The following is a 21079-nucleotide window of genomic DNA, read 5'->3' as shown; positions in this document are numbered from 1 at the left end:
ACATATCAATACAGGTTTTGATTTCTCTTTATTCTGCTCAGTCACAATTTGCTTCCCTTATCGCAGCTAATTATGTGGTGAATTAGCAACATCATACCATCTTTCGTACCAGTGAACTGCCTAATCCACTCATGTATTTAACTTTGATCATAACCATGGAATTTACTCTAGTTAGTTAGTTCCTCTTACTCCCCCCCCCCCTGTTTCTGCAATCACCTTTTCGGGCTGCTCGTCTCCTCTGCTCAACCCACCATCGCTCACCGCTGCGCTGTGTGTCAATGAGTGTGTCTGAGCGCGTTCATGTGTGTTTGCGTGTGTGTTACCATCAGCTGCAGCTGCAGGAAACCTGATCACAGCACTTTAATGCAGTGTTAAAGTGGTACTGTGTGGAGAAAAAGAAGCTCTGGTTTTGTTAGTTTGAAAGCTTGATGTGCTTTCTGTATGTGGCATTTCTGTAACTGTCGTATTCTAGCAGCACCCAGTCTACCAGTCTGCACAGGCTTGTGCAGGGCAGCAACTGCTAGTGGGTGCACAAGGGGAGCTCACAGCGAAAAGAGCGGTTGCTTCTGAAGCTCAGCATGTAGCACTGCACACACCATTACATTATGTCCCTATCCCATCATCTCTGTCAGTGTGTTTGTCTATCTCCTTTACTCCCCTTTCTCCTCTCCTGTCCGCTGCCTCCTCTCTAGCATGTTCTTTTCTTTCGCGGTGTAGTAAATTAGAATGAAGCCCAGGCTTTAGTGCTCTGTCTGAGTCCTCAGTCTCTGATGACACAGCATCCTCCTGTTCTGAGCTGAGTGAGGAACGGATAGAGGGAGGGGAGGGGGGTTGAATGTGCTTTCACTGCTAGCCAGGTTGGTATTAAGAGGGAAGGTAGGGTAAGGGGTGGAAAGTGTTTGGTTTTTGTTTGCAGCACAGCATATGGGTAAGGAAGTGGGATGACGCAGTTTTTCTGATACAGGTGAATTAGCTTTGAGTCATTCATATTTAGATGCGACCGTCTGTCCACTGAGGTTCGACGGCAGCGAATGAGCTATATTTGCTGACACTTAGTAATTAATTAACATGTCTCGTGATGCTGGTTTGCCATAAAGGAAGTGCTATGGAAATAATACTTTGTCAAGTCTAACAATACTTTTACTTTTCCATAAATTTATTCTAGATTGACTTTGTCCATACCAGGTACACTTTACAGATTGGGTTTTTGACCGTTCTCGCTTGCAAAAGTGTACCAGATCACGACAGAAATAATATCTACTTTGCCACTTTATTATTTGGTCAGCATCTTAAAAGGGTAAAAAACTGCATGTTTGTCTGGTTTGGGTTATAAATGATTCTAATGTAATCGTTTGTGCATTTTTGTTTGATCTGCTTTATACATTTTTTATGTCCATCTTCTAATACATGTGCTGATCACAAAGACTTAATTGTTGTCAGTTTCATAAAGAAGTAATTAAGAGAAATAAACCACCTCTTCCCTGCGACTTACTTACTATAATCTCCCCTTTAAGATTTCATTGAGCTTTCTTTGTTTCTCTTTCGTCCTCTTCTCATCTCTAAGTTTCTCTCTCTGCTGCATGCCTACCAATTCCTCCTACTCCTCCTCCTCCCTCCATCTACCCATCCATCTCAGGTTTGGCTCTCTCATCTCTGCAGCTCTTTGGCTTTCTGTTCTGCATCACTCCCCCTCCATCCTCTTATCTGTCTCTCTTTGGCTCTCTTTGCTTGTGTCCCGTACCTCCATGTGTCCGCTCCATGCAAACACAAGCACATCTGCAAGTAGACTGCCATTGTAGCTGCATTCTGTCTCCTGATTCTTGCATGTGCTTTGTTGAGAGTTATTATCATTTCCACAGCTTTGCAGCAAAGGTGGCTTGGTAGAATGAAGCCCGACCTGCTGAGTCGTGCATTTAAAGGTGTGCATATTCATTTGTTTATAGCAATATAGATCAGTGCTATTGTGATAAGCGTATGCACTGTACCTTCATGCACTTTGTGTGAATGACTGCAGTAATCATTATGTGCCGCACAGTCATTTGTTTGGTACTTATCTACTATAGCCACTCTATTTGATTGTATGTTTATCCATTTGAAGAGATGCAATTGAACCACTCGTTCACTACATGTTAAATATTTTCATCCCGCTGGAATGCTTTGTGAAGGCTAAAACCTTAATTTCATATTGATGAACTGATTCACTGTCTGTGATCCTACTTTACAGAGTTTGTTCAAGAAATTAATTAAACCAGGGAAAATTGTTCTGTCAGTTAGGCGCTTTGAAGAATTTAAACAGTCAAAGTTATCCTTCACACATTCACTCAGCTGCTGATTTCATTGGTTGGACTCAGGATGGTGGCTGCTAACGATGGCATGCTTCACGTGTGTGCCTGTTTTCTTGTGCAGGTCCTTCCATCTAGTTTTATTCTTTAAAAACTGTGAAAAGTGAATTCCAGTTTACAAAATACTCTTATAATTTATATCTGACCACAAAGATTTGCTCCCATTTTTGGGATCAGGAACAAAAGTTGGACTGTCCTTTTTTTTTACTCATATGTTTTTAATCATACGTTAGTTCGACTTTTTTTTTTTTAAGAATATGACTTAGGATGTGCAAAAATAGCCTGTAAAAATGACACATTTACTAAAAGAATTCATTCATTCACTATATATAAGGTTCAGCGATTCATTGATTATATGATCAATTAAGGAAACTGCCTGACATTTGCGAACCTTGTAGTAATCATGCCAAGTTTGCGTCAACAGTAGATTTTTCTGTCTCCAGGCTGAGACAATTCATAAAGTAGTTAGAAAGCCTTTACAATTGAGTCTACGGAAGTTTCTGCATTCCCAATGCAGCAGAGGGTGACCTGGAGTACTGTGAAAAAATCTTGATCCACTCCTCTTTTCTGTGCTGCTAAGGAGCCAGACGTTCTTGTAGTTTTGGTTTTTTTTGTGGATACCATCTGCCTTTTCTGTCATTTTCAGTCCAGTCCTTTGAAAATAATCACAGACACACTGCTAGTGCATTAAAAACATGAATAGATAATGAGACACACACAGTAGAAAACTATCACTCATGGATTGACCTCCCCAGAGCTCGGACCTCAAAATTACCGAAGGAGTGTGGGATCATCTTGACAAAGAACATAATAAGACAGTCAACATCCACAGACGAGCATTGAATGTCCTCGAGGAAGCCTGGAGAACTATTCCTGAAGACTGCTTAAATTACAAAAAAGGCTTGGCAAATTGTACAAGCTCTGTTTTTGCCTTATAGACTATATTTCGATGTTTGCTTGTTCATGCTTCAATAAATTGCAGCACCTTTCCACCCTGTATTCTTAGCAAACGGGATGGGTAAAGATATACCATACTACAATATGGATTACTATACAATAGAGACTCAGGTTTTATGATGACTCAGGTTTTTAAAAGCATCAGTAAACCCATATGACTTATCTATCGCAATATCCTTGACATTGATTAGCCTATCATAGTCTTGCACAGTGGGCATATGCTGCTAATGAGATATTCCTGTTCTTCCATCCCAATGCTGTATTGGTGAGCGAAAACCTTCACTTGACCTCTGGGAGAGATTTACCCTTTGGACAAGACTTGGACAAGTCTGTGATTTCCTCTTTTTTCTGTGGTCATTAAGTAGATAATCCTTTTTATTTTTCAAAAAAAAAAAAGAAAGTAAGAGGATATTTTGAGTAGTGGTTATGATCTATGGACAAAAAGCAGCAGGGAAGGGAAAAGGAGGGGAAGAGTAAGGAGTTGTCTGATCTAGAGGATACATTTTGTCTTTAGCCAGACTAAGGGAACTATTTTTGATTTAATTAGTTTTCTGGACACCACTTGATTCAGGACACTTTGAGTCGCCTCCTCGTTTCTTTTCCCCTGGTGGATATCCCAAACTCACGGTGTGTGTATTTGTGATGTGGTTACTAAAGACCAAATGCATCTATCATATGGGTTATCACTACAGAAGTACAAGGATTCCTCGTCCTTTTCGTCTTCTTCTTCTTATCATTACTGTTACTATTATTATTTCCATATCGATTAGCTCAATGAACTGAGCTAACTGATAATTGATATCCATCCATAACATTTTATGAATGCAAGCTCACTGCGATATAAATGATTAGCTTTTGAACTAAGAGGATAGAATTGCTGTTCTTCAGTGAGGGCATAACAAAGAACATGATCAGTTTTCTCCATATAGTGGCAGCTGATATTGTCAGTGATGTCATAAAGACGCAGAAGAGGCTGTTGTGAACAAAGACAAATATCCAGGCAGCGTCCACATTCATAACTCACTTACATTTACATCCAAACAACACATTTATAAATTGTCAGTGAACCATCTCTAAACTGTATTGCATGTAGATACAGAAAAAAAGAACAAGTGCTTGCAGCAGCTGCAGCTATGAATGCACAGTATCCCTGTGTTTGTTTGCAAATAATCCCTCTTACTGTCACCTCCCATAGTTTTGTCCAACACTGGGCTCAAACATCCACAAACGTCCACAAACAAACACACAATGCTGTCTCACCCCAGTGCCCAGCCCCACTTGGCCCGGTGCTGTTTATGGGTGGGGACCGGAGCAGTCGTTGAGAGCCTAGAGTCAGCAGATCTGCCCTGATCGATGACAGCATTTGCCATCTCCTTCCAGTAAGAGCTTTAAACTTGGGATGAAGAGAGACATTTGGCCACGAAAAGGAGAGTTTCCCATGTGCCTGTCTGCTGATCCTGAAGCTGCTCAAAGCTTTTATCAGGGGGAAAGCTGGCCAGGGCAAAGTCCCAGTCTGATGTAAGAAGGACAGAACTGTAACCCTGATTCCTGGGTGAATGATCACCCATGTCAGTAGAGACTCTTACTGCTGCTTTCTATGTACCTTTATCTCTTTATTACCGTTTTTAACCTGTATACTTAGATCATTGCAGGGTAATTATTTCCAAATACGTATAGTCACAAACCAATAAGCAGGAAGCACAGTATAAACTCCAGTATTACAATCAGCCTTGTAGATACAGAAGAAACCAGTGTATTCAGAGGTCAGCTCAGTAAGCTCTATCATCATACTTTCAATAAGATAATATGAAGGTCTTCAGACTGTTTACTGAATATTTGACATAGAAGTGTTTGTAGGGTTTGTCTGTCTCACTATCTCTGTCTCTCTCTCTTTTTCAGACGTTTATAGTCTTAAACAAGGGGAAAACACTCTTCCGCTTCAGTGCCACGCCCTCCTTGTACATCATAAGTCCTTTTAATCTATTTAGGCGAATAGCTATTAAAATTTTGATACATTCATATCCTTTCAAGTTATTTGATTTGTTTGCCTTATAGTGAATGAAAACATTTTTTCTGTTTGCTGTTGAAGTGGCCAGCTCATTGTAAGTTATTTTAATGAACTATAAGGACTAAATGTCCCTGCTGACTGCTCTTCTTTAAGTTTGTCTTTAATGTTAAAGCCATTTTTCAGTTATTATGGACGCAACTGTTCAGTCTTTCCTTAACTGTGTTCTCACGCTATTCAGCATGATCATCATGTGTACGATTTTGACCAACTGCATATTCATGACATTCAGCGATCCCCCGGAGTGGTCCAAGCAAGTAGAGTAAGTCCACCTCCATACTTCTCCTCAGCAGTCATATCCTCATTTGATGTTCTCCTCACCTTTTTTGTCCTCTTCTTTTTTTTGTCCTTGAAAGGTATACCTTTACAGGTATCTATACGTTTGAGTCACTCACAAAAATTGTTGCCCGAGGTTTTGCCATCGACGGGTTCACCTTTCTCAGAGACCCTTGGAACTGGCTGGACTTCATGGTCATTTCAATGGCGTAAGTACTTCAGAACACATTGATTTGTAATCAACAAAAATACGACTTCTCCCATATGAAAGATAAGATGCACTGTCTGAGTCTTCTTTTGCAATCTTGACTCAGATTATATTTGTATTTAAAGTTTATATTTTATTGATCATAGAACAGCCAACAACTGCGACTTTGAGAAGTTGAAAGATTGGAATCAGATCAGGGTGTTTGTGCATCCTTCAAAAGTCTCGAAACTTCTTAAAAACAAATTTTCTGTTATAAGGCGTTTAAAATGATTGAATTGACTTAACTTCAGTTGGGATGGGTCCTAAAAGTTTTCAGTCTGCCATACGTATTGATAATAAACACATAAGGACAGTCTCTTTTCCTTAGTTTTCTTTAGTTTTATCTTATTCTCTTTTTCCTGAGCTAACATAATAACGTATTTAAAGTGGTATGGGAAAGGTCCTAAACTTAAATTTAACTGCTGATGCCAGTAATACTTTTCTAAAAAGTTGAAACATTAACATGTTTACCATATGAAAGTTTCTGGCATATTGTACTCATACTTCATAGCACAGTACCTGCATTCATTTTAGAAATAAGCTCCTTATTTGATCATTTTCTATTCAGCCGTCATACTTCTTTAGTTTCTGAGCTATTTTGTTCTGGCCCATCTTAAATGAGCTCAGTGAGTTTCTGGATGCATTTTGCTGTTGATAATATGGTATTAAAATGCATTTGTTTATGCACTGATAAATTTTAGGTTTTGTTAAGGTTTTCAGAAGTGCTCCTGAGCCCATTTAATGATTTCCACTGCAGAATTATTAGTCTGATCTTGATGCATTCCCACCTGCTGGCAAGAAGCTTGGGGCCATTCAGTACTGGTTTTCAGCCTCGTCCCTCGCATAGAAACTCTAAATTATACCATACACTTCTCAATTTAGGGTTCAAAAATTCTTAAAGCTCCCCTCACTGTGACGTCTGAAAGACCCCACCTACCTGGGATGCTTTTAACCCCCCTGGCAAATTAAAAAAAAAAATCAAACATCAGTTTGCTTATATGAGTTTTAATCTGACACTTTTGTGCAATTTATCAGTCATAGTAACAAAGTACAGTACGCACATTTTATGTTAAATACTCATATAAGCTCAGAATGATTTGAACATTGTTAAACTGGGGTTTTATTTGTGATTCTACACACTGGCATGTTTCTTATCAACACTTTTTTCATTGCCAGTTTGCTCTTGCCTGGGTATAGATTATGAATTTCTTTCCTTTTTCCTGTTTGCCAAGTCGTGCATGTGTGAAGGCAACAGGGGTTAGTTAATTTGAGAGAATGAAACCATTTATCGCTTTATTCACAGTTAAAGTGATTGTAAGTTGTAAGTAAAGTTGATTGTAATGCACTCAAAATAATATTCATGCCCAAAAACGCTTTAGTGTAATTTAATTACATATAAATTTTACAGTACAAGGTAAAACAAAATTTTCTTGATTTGCATACATCCAGTTTATACCAAGCAAATTTTCCTTACCAGTTAATTATTTGGATAAATAAATCATGGATTTTATATTTTTCTGTTGCATTTTGCATTTTTGGGTGTGATTTGTGTTGATATTTTTAAAATGAAACACTTCAACACAATGACTAATCCACATCACTCCATCACAGTTGCTGATGATGCTTATTCACATAGTCTGTATTAACCTCTTTCTTTCTTTCCCCTGGTCAGCATGGCTGCTGAGTAACTGTATCTGATCCACCTTGCAGGTATATAACAGAGTTTGTAAACCTAGGCAATGTGTCAGCTCTGCGTACGTTCAGGGTTCTGAGGGCTTTGAAAACAATTTCAGTTATCCCAGGTAAGAGAGTCCAGGTGTTTGTGTTTGCGGGTGGGCGAGCCACGGGGTTGATGTTAGGTGTGGTTTTGTTCCACTCCCTCTCCTCTCCTCTTCTCTCTGCGTTCTCTTCCCACTGGTTGAACAGGTGTTCTTGCTCTCACCGTGGTGTCCCTCCTGGTCTTCGATGGTGGTGCTGGTGTCGTGTTCTTGCGCATACGTGCGTGTAGTTATCGTGTGTGTGTGTTGTGTGTCATGGGGCTCTGTTCTGTGTGTCATCCTACCTTGTTACAGATATATAACAGAGTTTGTGGACCTTGGGAATGTCTCGGCGCTGAGAACGTTCAGGGTTCTCCGAGCACTGAAAACTATTTCTGTCATTCCAGGTGAGACTCCCATTTAAACACTAAGGCTGAGCTTACATTACCTCTTAGCTCTATTTGATTCTTTCATTTTAGTCTTTCTTTTACTTTTAAAGAAGGTATTGATTTTGAATTATTTCCTTTGTTGTTTAACTTTTTATTTTTTATTATAATCAAAAATGGTAGCAATACATTTTTGATAGGCTTAGCAGTCTACTTGCACCTCACATTAAATTAGAAATGTCCAGAGCTGGCATAAATTAAAGGGAAAAGTTTACTCTAAAAGCCATTCTGCATGTTGTTAAAAGTGATTAAATGAACAAACTAATTATTTTGAATTTTTTCACCAACTGTCAGATCAACTGTGTTCAGTTTTACTACGTTCTTTGATCCAAATTATCACTGCAGGGATTTGTTTTTAACACTATTTCATTCCCTAAGACTGCCAAGCCTAATCTGACAACTGCATGAAGCTTTGAAGTACATGCTATTACACGTTTGGCTTTAAGAGGCTATTCTTTTTATTTTATTTTATTTTATTTCATTTTATTTTATTTTATTTTATTTTATTTTAATCAGGATGTAAATAAACTTTTTTTTTCTCTTTTGAAGATCTTTATCCATCCTGGGAGTGAAAGAGAAAATATAAAGAAATATTATAATGTGTTACATTTCTTTGCACTCATTTCCTATTCTTTGGTGTGATAAGAAACTTAAGTCCTGATTTCCAAATTGACATAAGTTAGCGAGACAGCCTAAATCCACAGAGTTGTTACAAGTATTCCAAGGTAACCTTCCAAGTACCTTGAAAAACTGTACATGAGTGTAGTGTACTACTGTAATCTAAATATTTCATATGCTCTAATTTTCTTTTTATGTTGGCAACAAACAATAGGTCTCATTTCTGTATTTTTATATACATCACATTCACCCGTTGTATTTTTATGACAACTCTGTAAGCACCATCGCAGCACATTACATGCTTCACACATACAGCATACACAGACAGGGTACAATAATGTTAATTCCAAGCGTACAACACTTAGTGTGGTAAAACCAGCTTGAAGTTTCAACACCATGAGAGAGAAAAACAGATGCCCGGGATGGAAATGGTTCTTCGGTTAATGCAAGGTCATCACCACGTTTTAGACGAGTGATGCTGACATAGTCACTTCCTTCAGCCTTAGCGTTTAAATGACCTGCATGACACCTCTCATTGCCCCCTTACCCCCTACCTACAGGCACGTACTCTTCCTCACCTGTCCTCTCTTTCTCCTCTTCACTTCCTGCTTCCTCGATTGAGCCTGATTATGTCCACTGTTATCTGTTTGTTGTGCTGTTGTGTGCAGTTCATTTGTTGGATGCAGTGTAATTATAAAAGAAAGCTACTCAGGGATGTTCCCATAGATGAACACACAGATTTAAAGGAAATTAGGTCTTTTTCACATGGATCCTAAGTTACACAGTTGTACAGTTCCGATAAATCAGCTTCGTATTTCTTTAGCTCTCACTGTGTACATTGTGTACAGTTGTTATGTTTTTTTAAAAAGAAAGTAAACCAAGTTTCAAGTCTAAGGTTTTACATATTGGGACATAAGAAAAAGGGTTAGGGTACTCTTCAGATCTTAAAATGATTTAAATACAACCTAAAATCAACAACAACACGTGACATTTTGTCCATTCTTTATTTAACAAAAAACTAAGACAAAGTGCAGAAGCAGTGTGTCAACAATATATCTTATGATTCATCAGCTTATAGAACCACTTTGAGCAACAATAACTTGACGTCATCATTTCCTGTTTGACATTATCAGTCTCTTACATTGTTGTGATGAAACCACTCTTGGACCGCCCTTCTTTACAGCGTTGCTTCAGTTCCTTAAAGTTCACTGATATTTGTTTGTCCACATTTTTTTTATCATTGTCCTGTTCAGTGACTCAATGTTACGCTTTGCTTGTGCTGCTGCAAAACCAGCCCAAATCATCACCCCTCCACCACCGTGCTTCACAGTTGGTGTGAGGTGTTTGTTGTGATATGCTGTTTGGGTTTCACCCAGTGTGATGCTGTGCATTATGACCAAACATCTCCACCTTGGTCTCATTGTTCCAGACATCTTGTAGTTTCTTCAGATGGAAATTGGTGAACCTAAGTTGTGTTGTCATGTTCTTTTTAGAGAGGAAGCTTTCTCTTGGCTTTCCTCCTAAACATACTTGTTCAGTGTTTTTCTGACTATACCAATATGAACTTAACATTTTACATGCTAACTGAGATCTGTAGTTTGAAATGTAGCTCTTGGGTTATTTGCAGTTTCTCTGAACATTGCATTCAATTCTTCAGAATACCGTAATTCCAAAACATCTGCTTTTATAGAGGTGGTGCATTTGATAATCAGCACCTGGCTGTTTTTCACACACTGCTTCTGCATTTATTTATGTTAAAAAATGATGACACAGTATAATATGTCATGTCAGTTGTTCATCCATCTGAAGTTTTAATTTGGAGAATAGCTAAGGACCAGATGATTTTTATCATATGCATAACATCAGAATTAAAATTGTTCAGCTTCTTTTTATATAAATATAAATACAAAAGTGTGCCTTTCTAATGGAAACATCCCCTACAGTGGTAGTATTCGTCGTAGTGCCATATGCTCTCTGTAGAAATTGAGTGTGATTTCTTTTTAATAGTCTATGACAGAAAAATCAGTGCTGTACACTTCAGTATTGGTACGGTAAACTTTAACTAGAACAGGCCAGAGGTGATACAGTGGCCAAAGCTAAGCTTATCAATGACTAAATATTCAAAATGCAAAAACCTGCATAAATGTTAGATTTTCTCTTAATATAAACACTCATTATATTAGGTCAGCTGAGCAGCCTGCAGTCTTAATCTAAATTAATACAAGGAACGCTGGAAGTCAACAGGCAGAAAATTAGTATGTAGGCAGGGGAGACGTGGAGAAGCAGGACAGCATGTTCTTCTACGTCTAAGGTGCATAAATGTATCCGCAAACAATGGCTGTCTACACTTTTTTGTTACTTTATGGGACTACCTGTACCTGTTTATTTTTTGGATAGCAGACTATTACAGATTCTGGATGAAATATCTCACAAACTGACTGGTTTTCTGTTAAGGATGAATTAGGGCTTTAACAAAAAAAATGAAGGAATTTAATTGCATATTATTTTGAAAATGCGCCACTTTATTCTACTAAATAATAAAATAAAATTAACTTTGGTTAAAACGTAGTTAAGTGATAGTTCAATTACAAACACACAGCATACAGTAGCTAGTGCTGAATAATTAATCAGAGTTTGGGCTTACACTTGCATCGAGGCAGAAATGACAATGAAAAGCAATGCCTATGCACTGGTTTTATTCTGTAAGGGACTGCACAACACACTCTGAATGTCAATTTCTGGTATTGAGACTTGGCAGAGCCGGGTGCAGATTCTTAAGAAATCACTCCGATGCCTGCCAAGTTTAGCTTTATATAAGAATCTGCACAGCACAGGGTTAAAGACAGAATTAGTTTATACATTACCTAATTTACCCTTTTCATGCATGATTCGAGTCAGCTTAGAAGTGCAGCTATAACACTGAACCCAACACATCTAGTGCGAAAACATTTTATTTGTGTCTTATTTTGTGTATGTGTCTATGTGTGTGTGTATTTGAATGTGTATCTCGGTGTGCATGTGTGTGTGAGTTGTGCCTGTTTCCATGTGTGTGAATTTGTGCACATTTGTGTGTGTGTGTGTTATTCATATGTTAATCGACAGGCCTGAAGACCATTGTGGGCGCTCTAATCCAGTCTGTGAAGAAGCTGTCGGACGTGATGATCCTGACCGTCTTCTGTCTCAGTGTCTTCGCTCTGATTGGACTGCAGCTGTTCATGGGGAACCTGCGGAATAAATGCGTGATCTGGCCGATCAACATGACGGCTCTGTACCCGAATGGCAGCCGGGCTTTTGACTGGGGTGAATACATCATGAACACCTGTAAGTGTTGACTTTAAAACTTGATTAAACTTTGGGACGCGTATGCAGCATTAGAGATTCTTTGACTTAGTCATGATGTCTGAGGGATGAAATATTAACAGAAACGCTGACTCACTCGGGTAACACAGACTCTTTGCCCAGTGGCCAATGCAAGTGACTGCTCTCTCTCTCTTTTTTAAATAGCTAATTTCTACTTCGTCCCTGGTCAGCTTGATGCTCTGCTATGTGGAAATAGTTCTGACTCAGGGTAAGCCAGTACTTCGCTCAGTAAATCCTCACAATTATATTTATGCTATGTTTACAGGAGCTGTCTGCCATATTCCTGTTGTTCCACCACACATCTTAAAACATTATCAGAAATTTAACAGGGGGGCAGTCGGTGTTTGGGGTATTTCAGCATCAGATCCTTTTCCTGGGATGACCCAGCTAATTTCTCCAGTCACAGCCATTACGAGGCCTTGTTGACGCTTTCTTCCAGTGCAGTTACTCCTTGTGACATCAATGTATTCTTGTTTTCTTCTAGTTTGTGCTAGTGCTCCACATTCCTCCTAAATACTGCTACCTGTCATATGTTGGGCTGTGGTTTTATGCCTGTAAGATTCTGTTGAGCTCCAGCCAGTTAAACTTTTGATGCTTAGATATGGCTTATTGCTGTATTTGGAGGTGTAACAACGGCCCTGTCTTGCATATCTCCAGGGGATATTTGATCGTATTTTGATCTGATGGATTCACAGGGTGTGTAGATTAAAGAAAATCAAAAAGCACACGAGATATTTTTCATCTCGTTGCATCCAGGGCAGGGATGTAGATCAGGATGCATGTTATCTTACCTGTGTCGATGTCAAAGTGGTGCTTTTCATTCACTTTTTAAATGATGGTTTTCGGTATTGCTCTGTTATCCTCTATCAGACGATGTCCAGAGGGTTTTACATGTATGAAAGCTGGAAGGAACCCCAACTACGGTTATACCAGCTTTGATAGCTTTGGATGGGCTTTCCTCACCCTCTTTCGTCTCATGACCCAAGACTTCTGGGAAAATCTCTACATGCTGGTAAAGACTTGTTTTATTAAAGCCTCTCAGTGCCCAGTAGCTACCTCTCCCTCAAGCAGCACACTTCATCATAAAAAATATATATGAATCATCAGATTAGCATGGATGTCTGAATGATTCAGCACTTTTTGATGCTTTTAGGGACACAAATGCATGTGCAAATTCAGTATGTGCACCAAAATCTGTTAAGGTAGCTGCACTACCATGACTGTGAGCTGGAATATTTCCTGCTTCTGTAGACCATCACCATCACAAGCATAATAGCTTCTCCTTTTTTGGCAAAATAGGTTTGTGTTGTAGTGTGTGTACGTGTATGTGTGCGCAGACTATAAGGCATCGTTTCAGTATGGACGTTTTCCCGGAGAAGGTCTTCGGATTGTCGAAACATCAGAAATGCTGACATAGCACACAATATAGAGTGCATACTAAAATCCAGCAGAAAAAATCCATAAACATTAAAATAACTGTGCACCAAGGAGGATTTCAGTTATATTTTATCATTACTTGTTTCATTTTAGTCTTAATCTTGCATGATAAATTACTGATTCATTCACTTTTATGCTATGTCTGTGTTTTCTGTGAGACTCTTCGAGCTGCAGGGAAGACGTACATGATCTTCTTTGTGCTGGTCATCTTTGTGGGCTCCTTCTACCTGGTGAATCTGATCTTGGCTGTGGTGGCCATGGCCTATGAGGAGCAGAACCAAGCCACGATTGAAGAGGCACAGCAGAAAGAGGCAGAATTCAAAGCCATGCTCGAACAGCTCAAGAAGCAACAGGAAGAGACTCAGGTCTGTCATACTCTCTAATATACATACACCAATATGCATTTTTCATAGTTTTAGGTTATCATGTCTTTTTTTTCTCTCAGGCTGCTGCCATGGCGACATCTGCTGGTACTGTGTCAGAGGCTGCGTTAGAAGATGAAGGTGGGGGGCACTTGTCCCGCAGCTCCTCGGAGGTCTCCAAGCTGAGCTCCAAGAGTGCAAAAGAGCGTCGCAATCGCAAAAAGAAATGGCGACAAAAAGAGCAGGAGAAAGAGAAAGGAGACAGTGAGAAGGTGGTTAAGTCCGAGTCAGATGATGGCAGCAAGAAAAGCACCATTCGATTCCCAGGGAGTCGACTGGGAAGGAAGACGTCCATTATGAACCAGGTAAAGTTAGCGAGAAAAGCTGTAAACTCGAGAGTTTCAGCAATGGCCCCATAGACTGTATATAAAAGATGGCTGTGGATGCTGTGATGTCACTAGTGGTGTTGTGGCCTTCTAAATCGAAGTAAAAACATTAATGCTCATCCTCCAGCTTCACTGTGCTAATGTGTTAACATTATTCTAACCATAGCTCTGTTTTTAGCCACCAGGTAGCAAATCTTTATATGACAGTTAGCCCAACTTCAATAATCCTACAGACATTACTGCTGTTTAGTTTTCTGTCTTCATGTGTGTCTGAACTGATAGGAGAGCAGTACGTTTTTGTTTTTTAGAACATGGTACATCATCTTTAGAAGGAAACTTGCGAGTTAACTACCTGCTTATCTGTTAAACTTTGTAATCCTTTTTATTGTTTCCTGGATGAGCAGCCCAAAAATCTGGGCTGTCACACACACACACACACACACACACACACACACACACACACACACACACACACACACACACACACACACACACAACCATGGCTACATCACTTTAACATACAGACCGAAGGAGCTGGGATCTGTTGGATGAGTCACTGTACCTGTTCGTACTCTTGAATCACAGCTACCCAGATGCAAAAGGCACCAACAGAGCCCCCACATGTTAAGTTTATTGACTACAATTACTTGCACTTACACCTAGTAAAATCTATCTGTCATTCAAAACAGCCATTCCTATAATAATGTATAACTTTAAGCCTTAAAATTAAAATGGGTGAGTTGTGTAAAAAAATTTTTATTTTTGCTATAAAGTTGGACATTTTAACATGTGGGTATAGGGGGATTGAGTTACTTTTGTAGCCAGTCTCTTGTGGCCATTTAAGGAATTGCAGTGGCCAGGATTTGTATGGGGATCCAAGAAGAGCATGTGTGCTCATCCAGAGCTTGGGTGGATGTGATGATTCAGCTTCTTCCTGCACTTGGTGGTTTAAGCAGTGACCTCGTTGTGGTATCAGCTGTATCAGCCTCTCTTGAGCCACAGCCCTCTTGGGACTCTTCCTGCCACTTCAGTTGTCATACAGGCAGTTTTCCTACTCTTCTTTCACTCATTGCAGGACCTTTTGAGACTTTGGTTTCTTACTACTTTGTCTACATTTGTTGGCCAGTCCTCTGTACTTTATTTGTGCTTGTACGTATTTGTATTACTTTATCTTTCCCTGCATTGCAGTTGCAGACAGGATAGAACAAAATAATAATCAAAATAACCCAAAAGCTTGCAGTGAGCTTTTCTTTCGTTAAACATTGTTACGTAGTTTTTTCTCAATGAACACCACAATGTGTAATGCTGAAGATTTTCAACATTAATACTTCACTTATTAAGATCTAATGTGTCATTTAAGTGTGACTTTTAAGATACAGATAATCGTTTTTTTAAATGTATTTTTTTAGTAGGAAAAAAATGGACCGAGATGAACATCACTGTTTTGCCTATTTGCCACATATGTGGCGTGGTGCAGAAAAATTTAATATGTGTCTACAGCCTCAAGATATGAAGGATCATTTCTATGTTTATCATCTGAGAAGTGATCCCCTTCACCAAAGAGGCGGAAATGTGATGCAGGGTTTACTTTACAATAGAAGGCGTCTTGAGGCTACTGTCGTTGTGATTTGGTGCACTATAAATAAAATTGAACTGAATAGAAAAAAATGGGACCAGCATCTAGGTAAAATGTTATCGTCTTATTCTTATTGTCAGCAGATTAAACATATAACCCTCCAAGTTCCATACAGCTGACGAGATGGCTAAATAACAAGAGCAGCTAGTTCTGAGCTAACATTATGCCTGCTAATGTTAGACTCAAGGGTCCTAAAAATCACACTTTCTCATTGATAAACAATTCAATTACATTCTCACGTTTTACTAGTTTATTCGATAAGTGTCTGAATCTAACAAGGATTCCACTTCAAGGAAAGTTACAATAACAGTGGCTAACAGAGGCTAACGACAGCTAACAGCGGCAAAAACAGCAGAGCTTAACAACTTACACTGTGCCGCAGTCATCAATCTCCTGCTACTGAGTGGTGAGATTTTACACACTGTAATGTTATTTTTTTGGAGCAATGCAGTTCTTCTTGAAAAGCAATATAACATGTTTTAAATATATTATGGTTATATTTTGTGCCTACTGCCTGTTTCTCATTTCTTTTTAGTTCCCTTCCTCTGATTTATTCTTGTTTTATATACCCCACCTGTACACATCAACTAACTCCTGCTGTTTTAAATAACTCCTTAATTCTCCCTGTCCTCATTTATCTCTCCTCTTTCAGTCACTACTCAGCATCCCAGGCTCACCCTTCATGTCGCGCCACAACAGCCGCAGCAGCATCTTCAGCTTCAAAGGCCGTTCCAAGGACATGGGCTCAGAGAATGAATTTGCAGACGACGAGCACAGTACAGTAGAGGAGAGCGAAGACCGTAGAGGATCCCTGTTTATACCTTACCGTCGCAACAGCTACAGTGGCAACAGCCAGGGCTCATCACGCATCCATCCGCTGGCACCCCACCCTGGAGGGAAGAGGAACAGCACAGTGGACTGCAATGGCGTGGTGTCTCTCATCGGCCCTGGGCCCGGCAGACGGCTTCTGCCTGAGGTGAAAATAGATAAGGCAGCCACTGATGACAGTGTAAGGACGTCCATGGGACACCTAATACAGTTTAGGCATGATGTTGGTGGCCCGGGTTTCTGCAGCTTCTCCTTCACAACCTCTTCCCCTGCCTCTTGTTCCTCTTTTCCCTAAACCCAGTATCTCCTTTTTTCCACTCCCTGAGTACACAGAATCTGTTTTATTTTTTCACCATACACTGACTCTTAGACTTCCAGCCTGATCTAATGCCTTTTCACTTCTTTTTTTAGCAGCACTAGAAGTCACTAACCAGTTGAAAGAACATCCGCAAACTCACTCCCTTGCCAGAATCATCACCATTACTTCACTAACAGTAATGCGTAATGAGATCAGCCCTTTCGAGTTGCCCTAACAGTTCAATCACTGAGAAAAAAATCATTATTATATGAAATTCTTTTCATTCTTTACTTCTACTTCCTCATTCTTGAGGGCTTTGTACATCTGGACACATACTATTTTCTATCACTGTTCTTATCTGGAGTTCTTTTTTCTTCTTCTTCCTTTCAGCCTCACTTTCCCTCTGCTGCCTTCTCTTTCCTCCTTGCCCTCATTTATCCTCTGCTTCTGAGAAATGGATGATGCAACGACAAATATGAAAACTTTTTTTTCCTATAATAAATGTCTCTTGTCATTCTAGCTAGCATGGTTGAACCCTCTTTTATTGTCAACCAATCTACCTGCTTTTTACCTTCTCTAAAGTTTAGCATGATGTGTCACTAAATGATGTCTTGATGTCTTCCACTCTCTTGTTGACATGCATGCCACTGCATGCATTTTACTGTTTCTTAGGGATTGTATTTTTGTCATGCACATTTAATGATGGCAAAATTAGAATGTGCTACCTTAAATTCTCAAAAGTAAAAATACCTCAAATCAGATTAAATCATAATGGAAAAAAGAGGAATTGAAATTGAGCCCTCTTTCAAAAAAAAGTTTTAAATAAACCCTGGTTCTTTACCTGGTTGTGCTAATTTAAGGCACCTATTTGAGAATTTACAGTAAGAACTTGAAATGTATTTGATTATATTTTCTGGAAAATGTAGAATATCAGTACATTATTTGATACTAAAGCGACAGTTCTTTTGCCTTGTGAGCAGACCTCAGATCTCTTTCATGATTTAGATGGATCAAGTTGCATCTTGTGGCAACTGCTGTTGTAATTTGGCGCTATATAAATAAAATTGAATTGAATTGAATTTAGATAGCTGTGGAGCACAAGGTTGAATGCCTGTTTAGATTCATGTAATGACCGTGACATCATGTCTTTCTCTGAGTACAGACTACAGACGTTGAGATTAAGAAGAAGCACTCTGGCTCTCTCATGGTGTCTGTGGATCAGCTCAACTCCTCCTTCAAAGGGAAGGACCGTGCCAACAGTCAAATGAGTGTAGTCACCAACACTCTGATAGAGGGTACAGAGAGTTTATATGTTTCTCTTGTTCTTTCTAATCCTGTGCCGTTAATTGTCAGATTAGCTCTTAGTGCTAAAATACGTTGAGGACATGAAAATGCACAAGTAAAAACAACATCAGTTTTCCTCGGTATCAACTAAGTGACAGCTGTTGTTGCAACTTGTTAGTATATGCCCATAAGTTGCATGTAATTATCACATAAGTGAGGTGTTCAGGAGTCTAGATGTTACAGCACATAATGTCACTTAAATAACTAAATGTTAAACATTTCACGTCCCCCCTTTTCTTCCATCTCTTTGTGCAGAATTGGAGGAGTCTCAAAGAAAGTGTCCTCCCTGCTGGTACAAGTTTGCTAACGTCTTTCTCATCTGGGAATGCTGTCCCATGTGGCTAAAACTCAAGCACATAGTCTACTTGATTGTCATGGACCCCTTTGTTGACCTGGCCATCACCATCTGTATTGTTCTCAACACCCTTTTCATGGCCATGGAGCACTACCCAATGACTCCACATTTTGAAGAAGTCCTGTCTGTTGGAAACCTGGTAAGAAGCTGCAGTCAGTCTTTATTTAGTCTTTTTTCTTACTGTTTCCATTCCTTTTTGTTGTTGTTTTATGACTGCATGCTCAGTATGTCTCTCAGGAGGTACAGAAATGTCGTAGGTGTATTGTGTGCCTCAATTACCTCAAGCCAACTCATCAAAGCTTCATTTGATATGTGCACTTAAGAATATATACACATACCGTATACAGGAATCTGATGGGGTCTCATTAAAGATTTAGTACCATTTTAATGTAGCCAACTAGGCTTGCCTGCCAAACTTTTATTACATCCACTCACTCTTCATCCGTTGCATCTTGCTTCCTTCAAGTCTGCTGAACCCTTAACTTGCTCTCAGCTGCTTCCATACAGACATAAGCCTGTTCAACACTGATTTGACCAAGTATATAACAAGATCTGTCGCAGGCATTCTGGTTTGTCTGTACTCTGTCTGTGCTACCAGATATCACTGTCGCACAGCTGTCTGAGGGCAGAAATACTGGCACAGTGTCAGATATTAAGACAGGAAATGAGGTCATAGGCATTGGCATGCAGTCCAGGAACTGAACTCAGAGGAATCTGCGCAGTATGATGGATGGTGCAGTGTGAATCACTGGGTGTTCTCTGCAGCACTAACAGGACATAGCAGAAGGACAATACAAAGCAACGAGTAATATAGTTAATTACGAATTCTGCTGAAACATATCCTTGTTAATTTTTTAACAAGAAATGCTTCAAATGCAATCTAAGCATGCCTCTTTATCCTGTTTCCCGAGGAAACATATTAACATATTCTTCATGTTTTTCTCTGTGTGGGTCTTTAGGTTTTCACTGGAATCTTTGCTGGGGAGATGTTTGCCAAGCTAATTGCCATGGATCCCTACTATTACTTCCAGGAAGGCTGGAACTGCTTCGATGGCTTCATTGTGACTCTGAGTTTAGTCGAGCTGGGACTGGCTGATGTGGAAGGCCTGTCAGTGCTCAGGTCTTTCCGATTGGTACGTGGAAAATAAGAGACATTTGATTTGACCTTTTGTGGCCTTAATATACAAGCTAGTATCAGGTAAAATTTGTGCAGCTCTCTTTCTTACTGATCATCAGATCAAGGCTGACGTTAAGCCTGGCTTCTGTAGATATTACATCAGGTTGTGTTTTGTAGATATGAAAAACTATAATTAACCCTGTTCGTTTGTTTTGTGCTTCTCTTGTAGTTGAGAGTGTTTAAATTGGCCAAATCATGGCCAACACTCAACATGCTGATCAAGATCATTGGCAACTCAGTGGGAGCTCTGGGTAATCTAACCCTGGTGTTGGCCATCATTGTCTTCATCTTTGCCGTGGTGGGAATGCAGCTATTTGGCAAAAGCTACAAGGACTGTGTGTGTAAGATTGCAGAAAGCTGCAAGCTGCCACGCTGGCACATGCACGACTTCTTCCACTCCTTCCTAATTGTGTTCAGAGTGTTGTGTGGGGAATGGATTGAGACCATGTGGGACTGTATGGAGGTGGCAGGACAGACAATGTGTCTAACGGTCTTCATGATGGTCATGGTGATTGGTAACCTAGTGGTAAGCAAAGACAGACATTACATAGTGTACAGGCTCCTGAATTATAGTAATCCATTGAAGTTTAATAGATACATTGCTGTGAAAAAGTATTTGCAGTTTTCATGATTTCTTTGTTTTTTGCATATTTGTCACACTTACAATTTTCAGATTATCTAACAATATTAGACAAAGATAGTATATACAAAATGGTGTTTTTATCATGATTTCATTTATTAAAGAAAATAATATCCAAACCTACCTGCCCCTTGTCTAAAAAAGTAATTACTCTCCTTGTCAAAACACAGTTTTTGGAAAGCTGAGTTACAGCCAACCCAGACCAGTTAAATCAAGAAATCACTTAAATAGAAGTTGTCTGACAAAGTGAAGTAGGCTAAAAGATCTCAGAAAGCAACACATCATGCCGCAGTCTAAAGAAATAGCTGAGAAACAAAGTCACTGACATCTATCAGTCAGGAAAGTGTTACAAAGCCATTTCTAAGGCTTTGGGAACTCCAGTTGACCACAGCGAGAGACATTATCCATAAACAGAGACAACTTGGAACAGTGGTGAACTTTCCCAGGAGTCATCCAGGACGTCACAGAAGAACCCAGAACAATATCTAAAGAACTGCAGACCTCAGTTGTCTCAGTTAAGGTCAGAGTTCATGATCAACAATAAGAAA

The 21079-nt window shown here is 39.5% G+C and overlaps 1 protein-coding gene across 3 annotated transcripts in view; it reads left to right on the top strand.

The window, feature by feature from the left end:
• Window positions 1-21079, top strand: part of scn8ab (sodium channel, voltage gated, type VIII, alpha subunit b) — a 45724-nt gene that overhangs the window by 6047 nt on the left and 18598 nt on the right. For 2 of the 3 annotated variants that reach the window (XM_086292196.1, XM_086292197.1), the window contains exons 3-16: window positions 5199-5317; window positions 5537-5626; window positions 5721-5849; window positions 7960-8051; window positions 11811-12029; window positions 12213-12276; window positions 12939-13080; window positions 13664-13870; window positions 13951-14232; window positions 16542-16898; window positions 18178-18310; window positions 18615-18853; window positions 19674-19847; window positions 20061-20417. In XM_086292196.1, the coding sequence (XP_086148322.1) occupies window positions 5199-5317; window positions 5537-5626; window positions 5721-5849; window positions 7960-8051; window positions 11811-12029; window positions 12213-12276; window positions 12939-13080; window positions 13664-13870; window positions 13951-14232; window positions 16542-16898; window positions 18178-18310; window positions 18615-18853; window positions 19674-19847; window positions 20061-20417 (2604 nt within the window). The remainder of the gene's footprint in view (window positions 1-5198; window positions 5318-5536; window positions 5627-5720; window positions 5850-7959; window positions 8052-11810; window positions 12030-12212; window positions 12277-12938; window positions 13081-13663; window positions 13871-13950; window positions 14233-16541; window positions 16899-18177; window positions 18311-18614; window positions 18854-19673; window positions 19848-20060; window positions 20418-21079) is intronic. The other variant, XM_086292198.1, reaches the window with a different exon arrangement.

Source organism: Aulonocara sp. 'chitande type north' Nkhata Bay, linkage group LG5, assembly GCF_057382095.1.
Source record: "Aulonocara sp. 'chitande type north' Nkhata Bay isolate Kocher_YH1m ecotype deep benthic linkage group LG5, A_spYH_male_GT1.1, whole genome shotgun sequence".
NCBI classification, from domain to species: Eukaryota; Metazoa; Chordata; class Actinopteri; order Cichliformes; family Cichlidae; genus Aulonocara; species Aulonocara sp. 'chitande type north' Nkhata Bay.
Note: the sequence above shows the minus strand (reverse complement) of the source record. Positions and strands in the feature narration are given on the sequence as shown.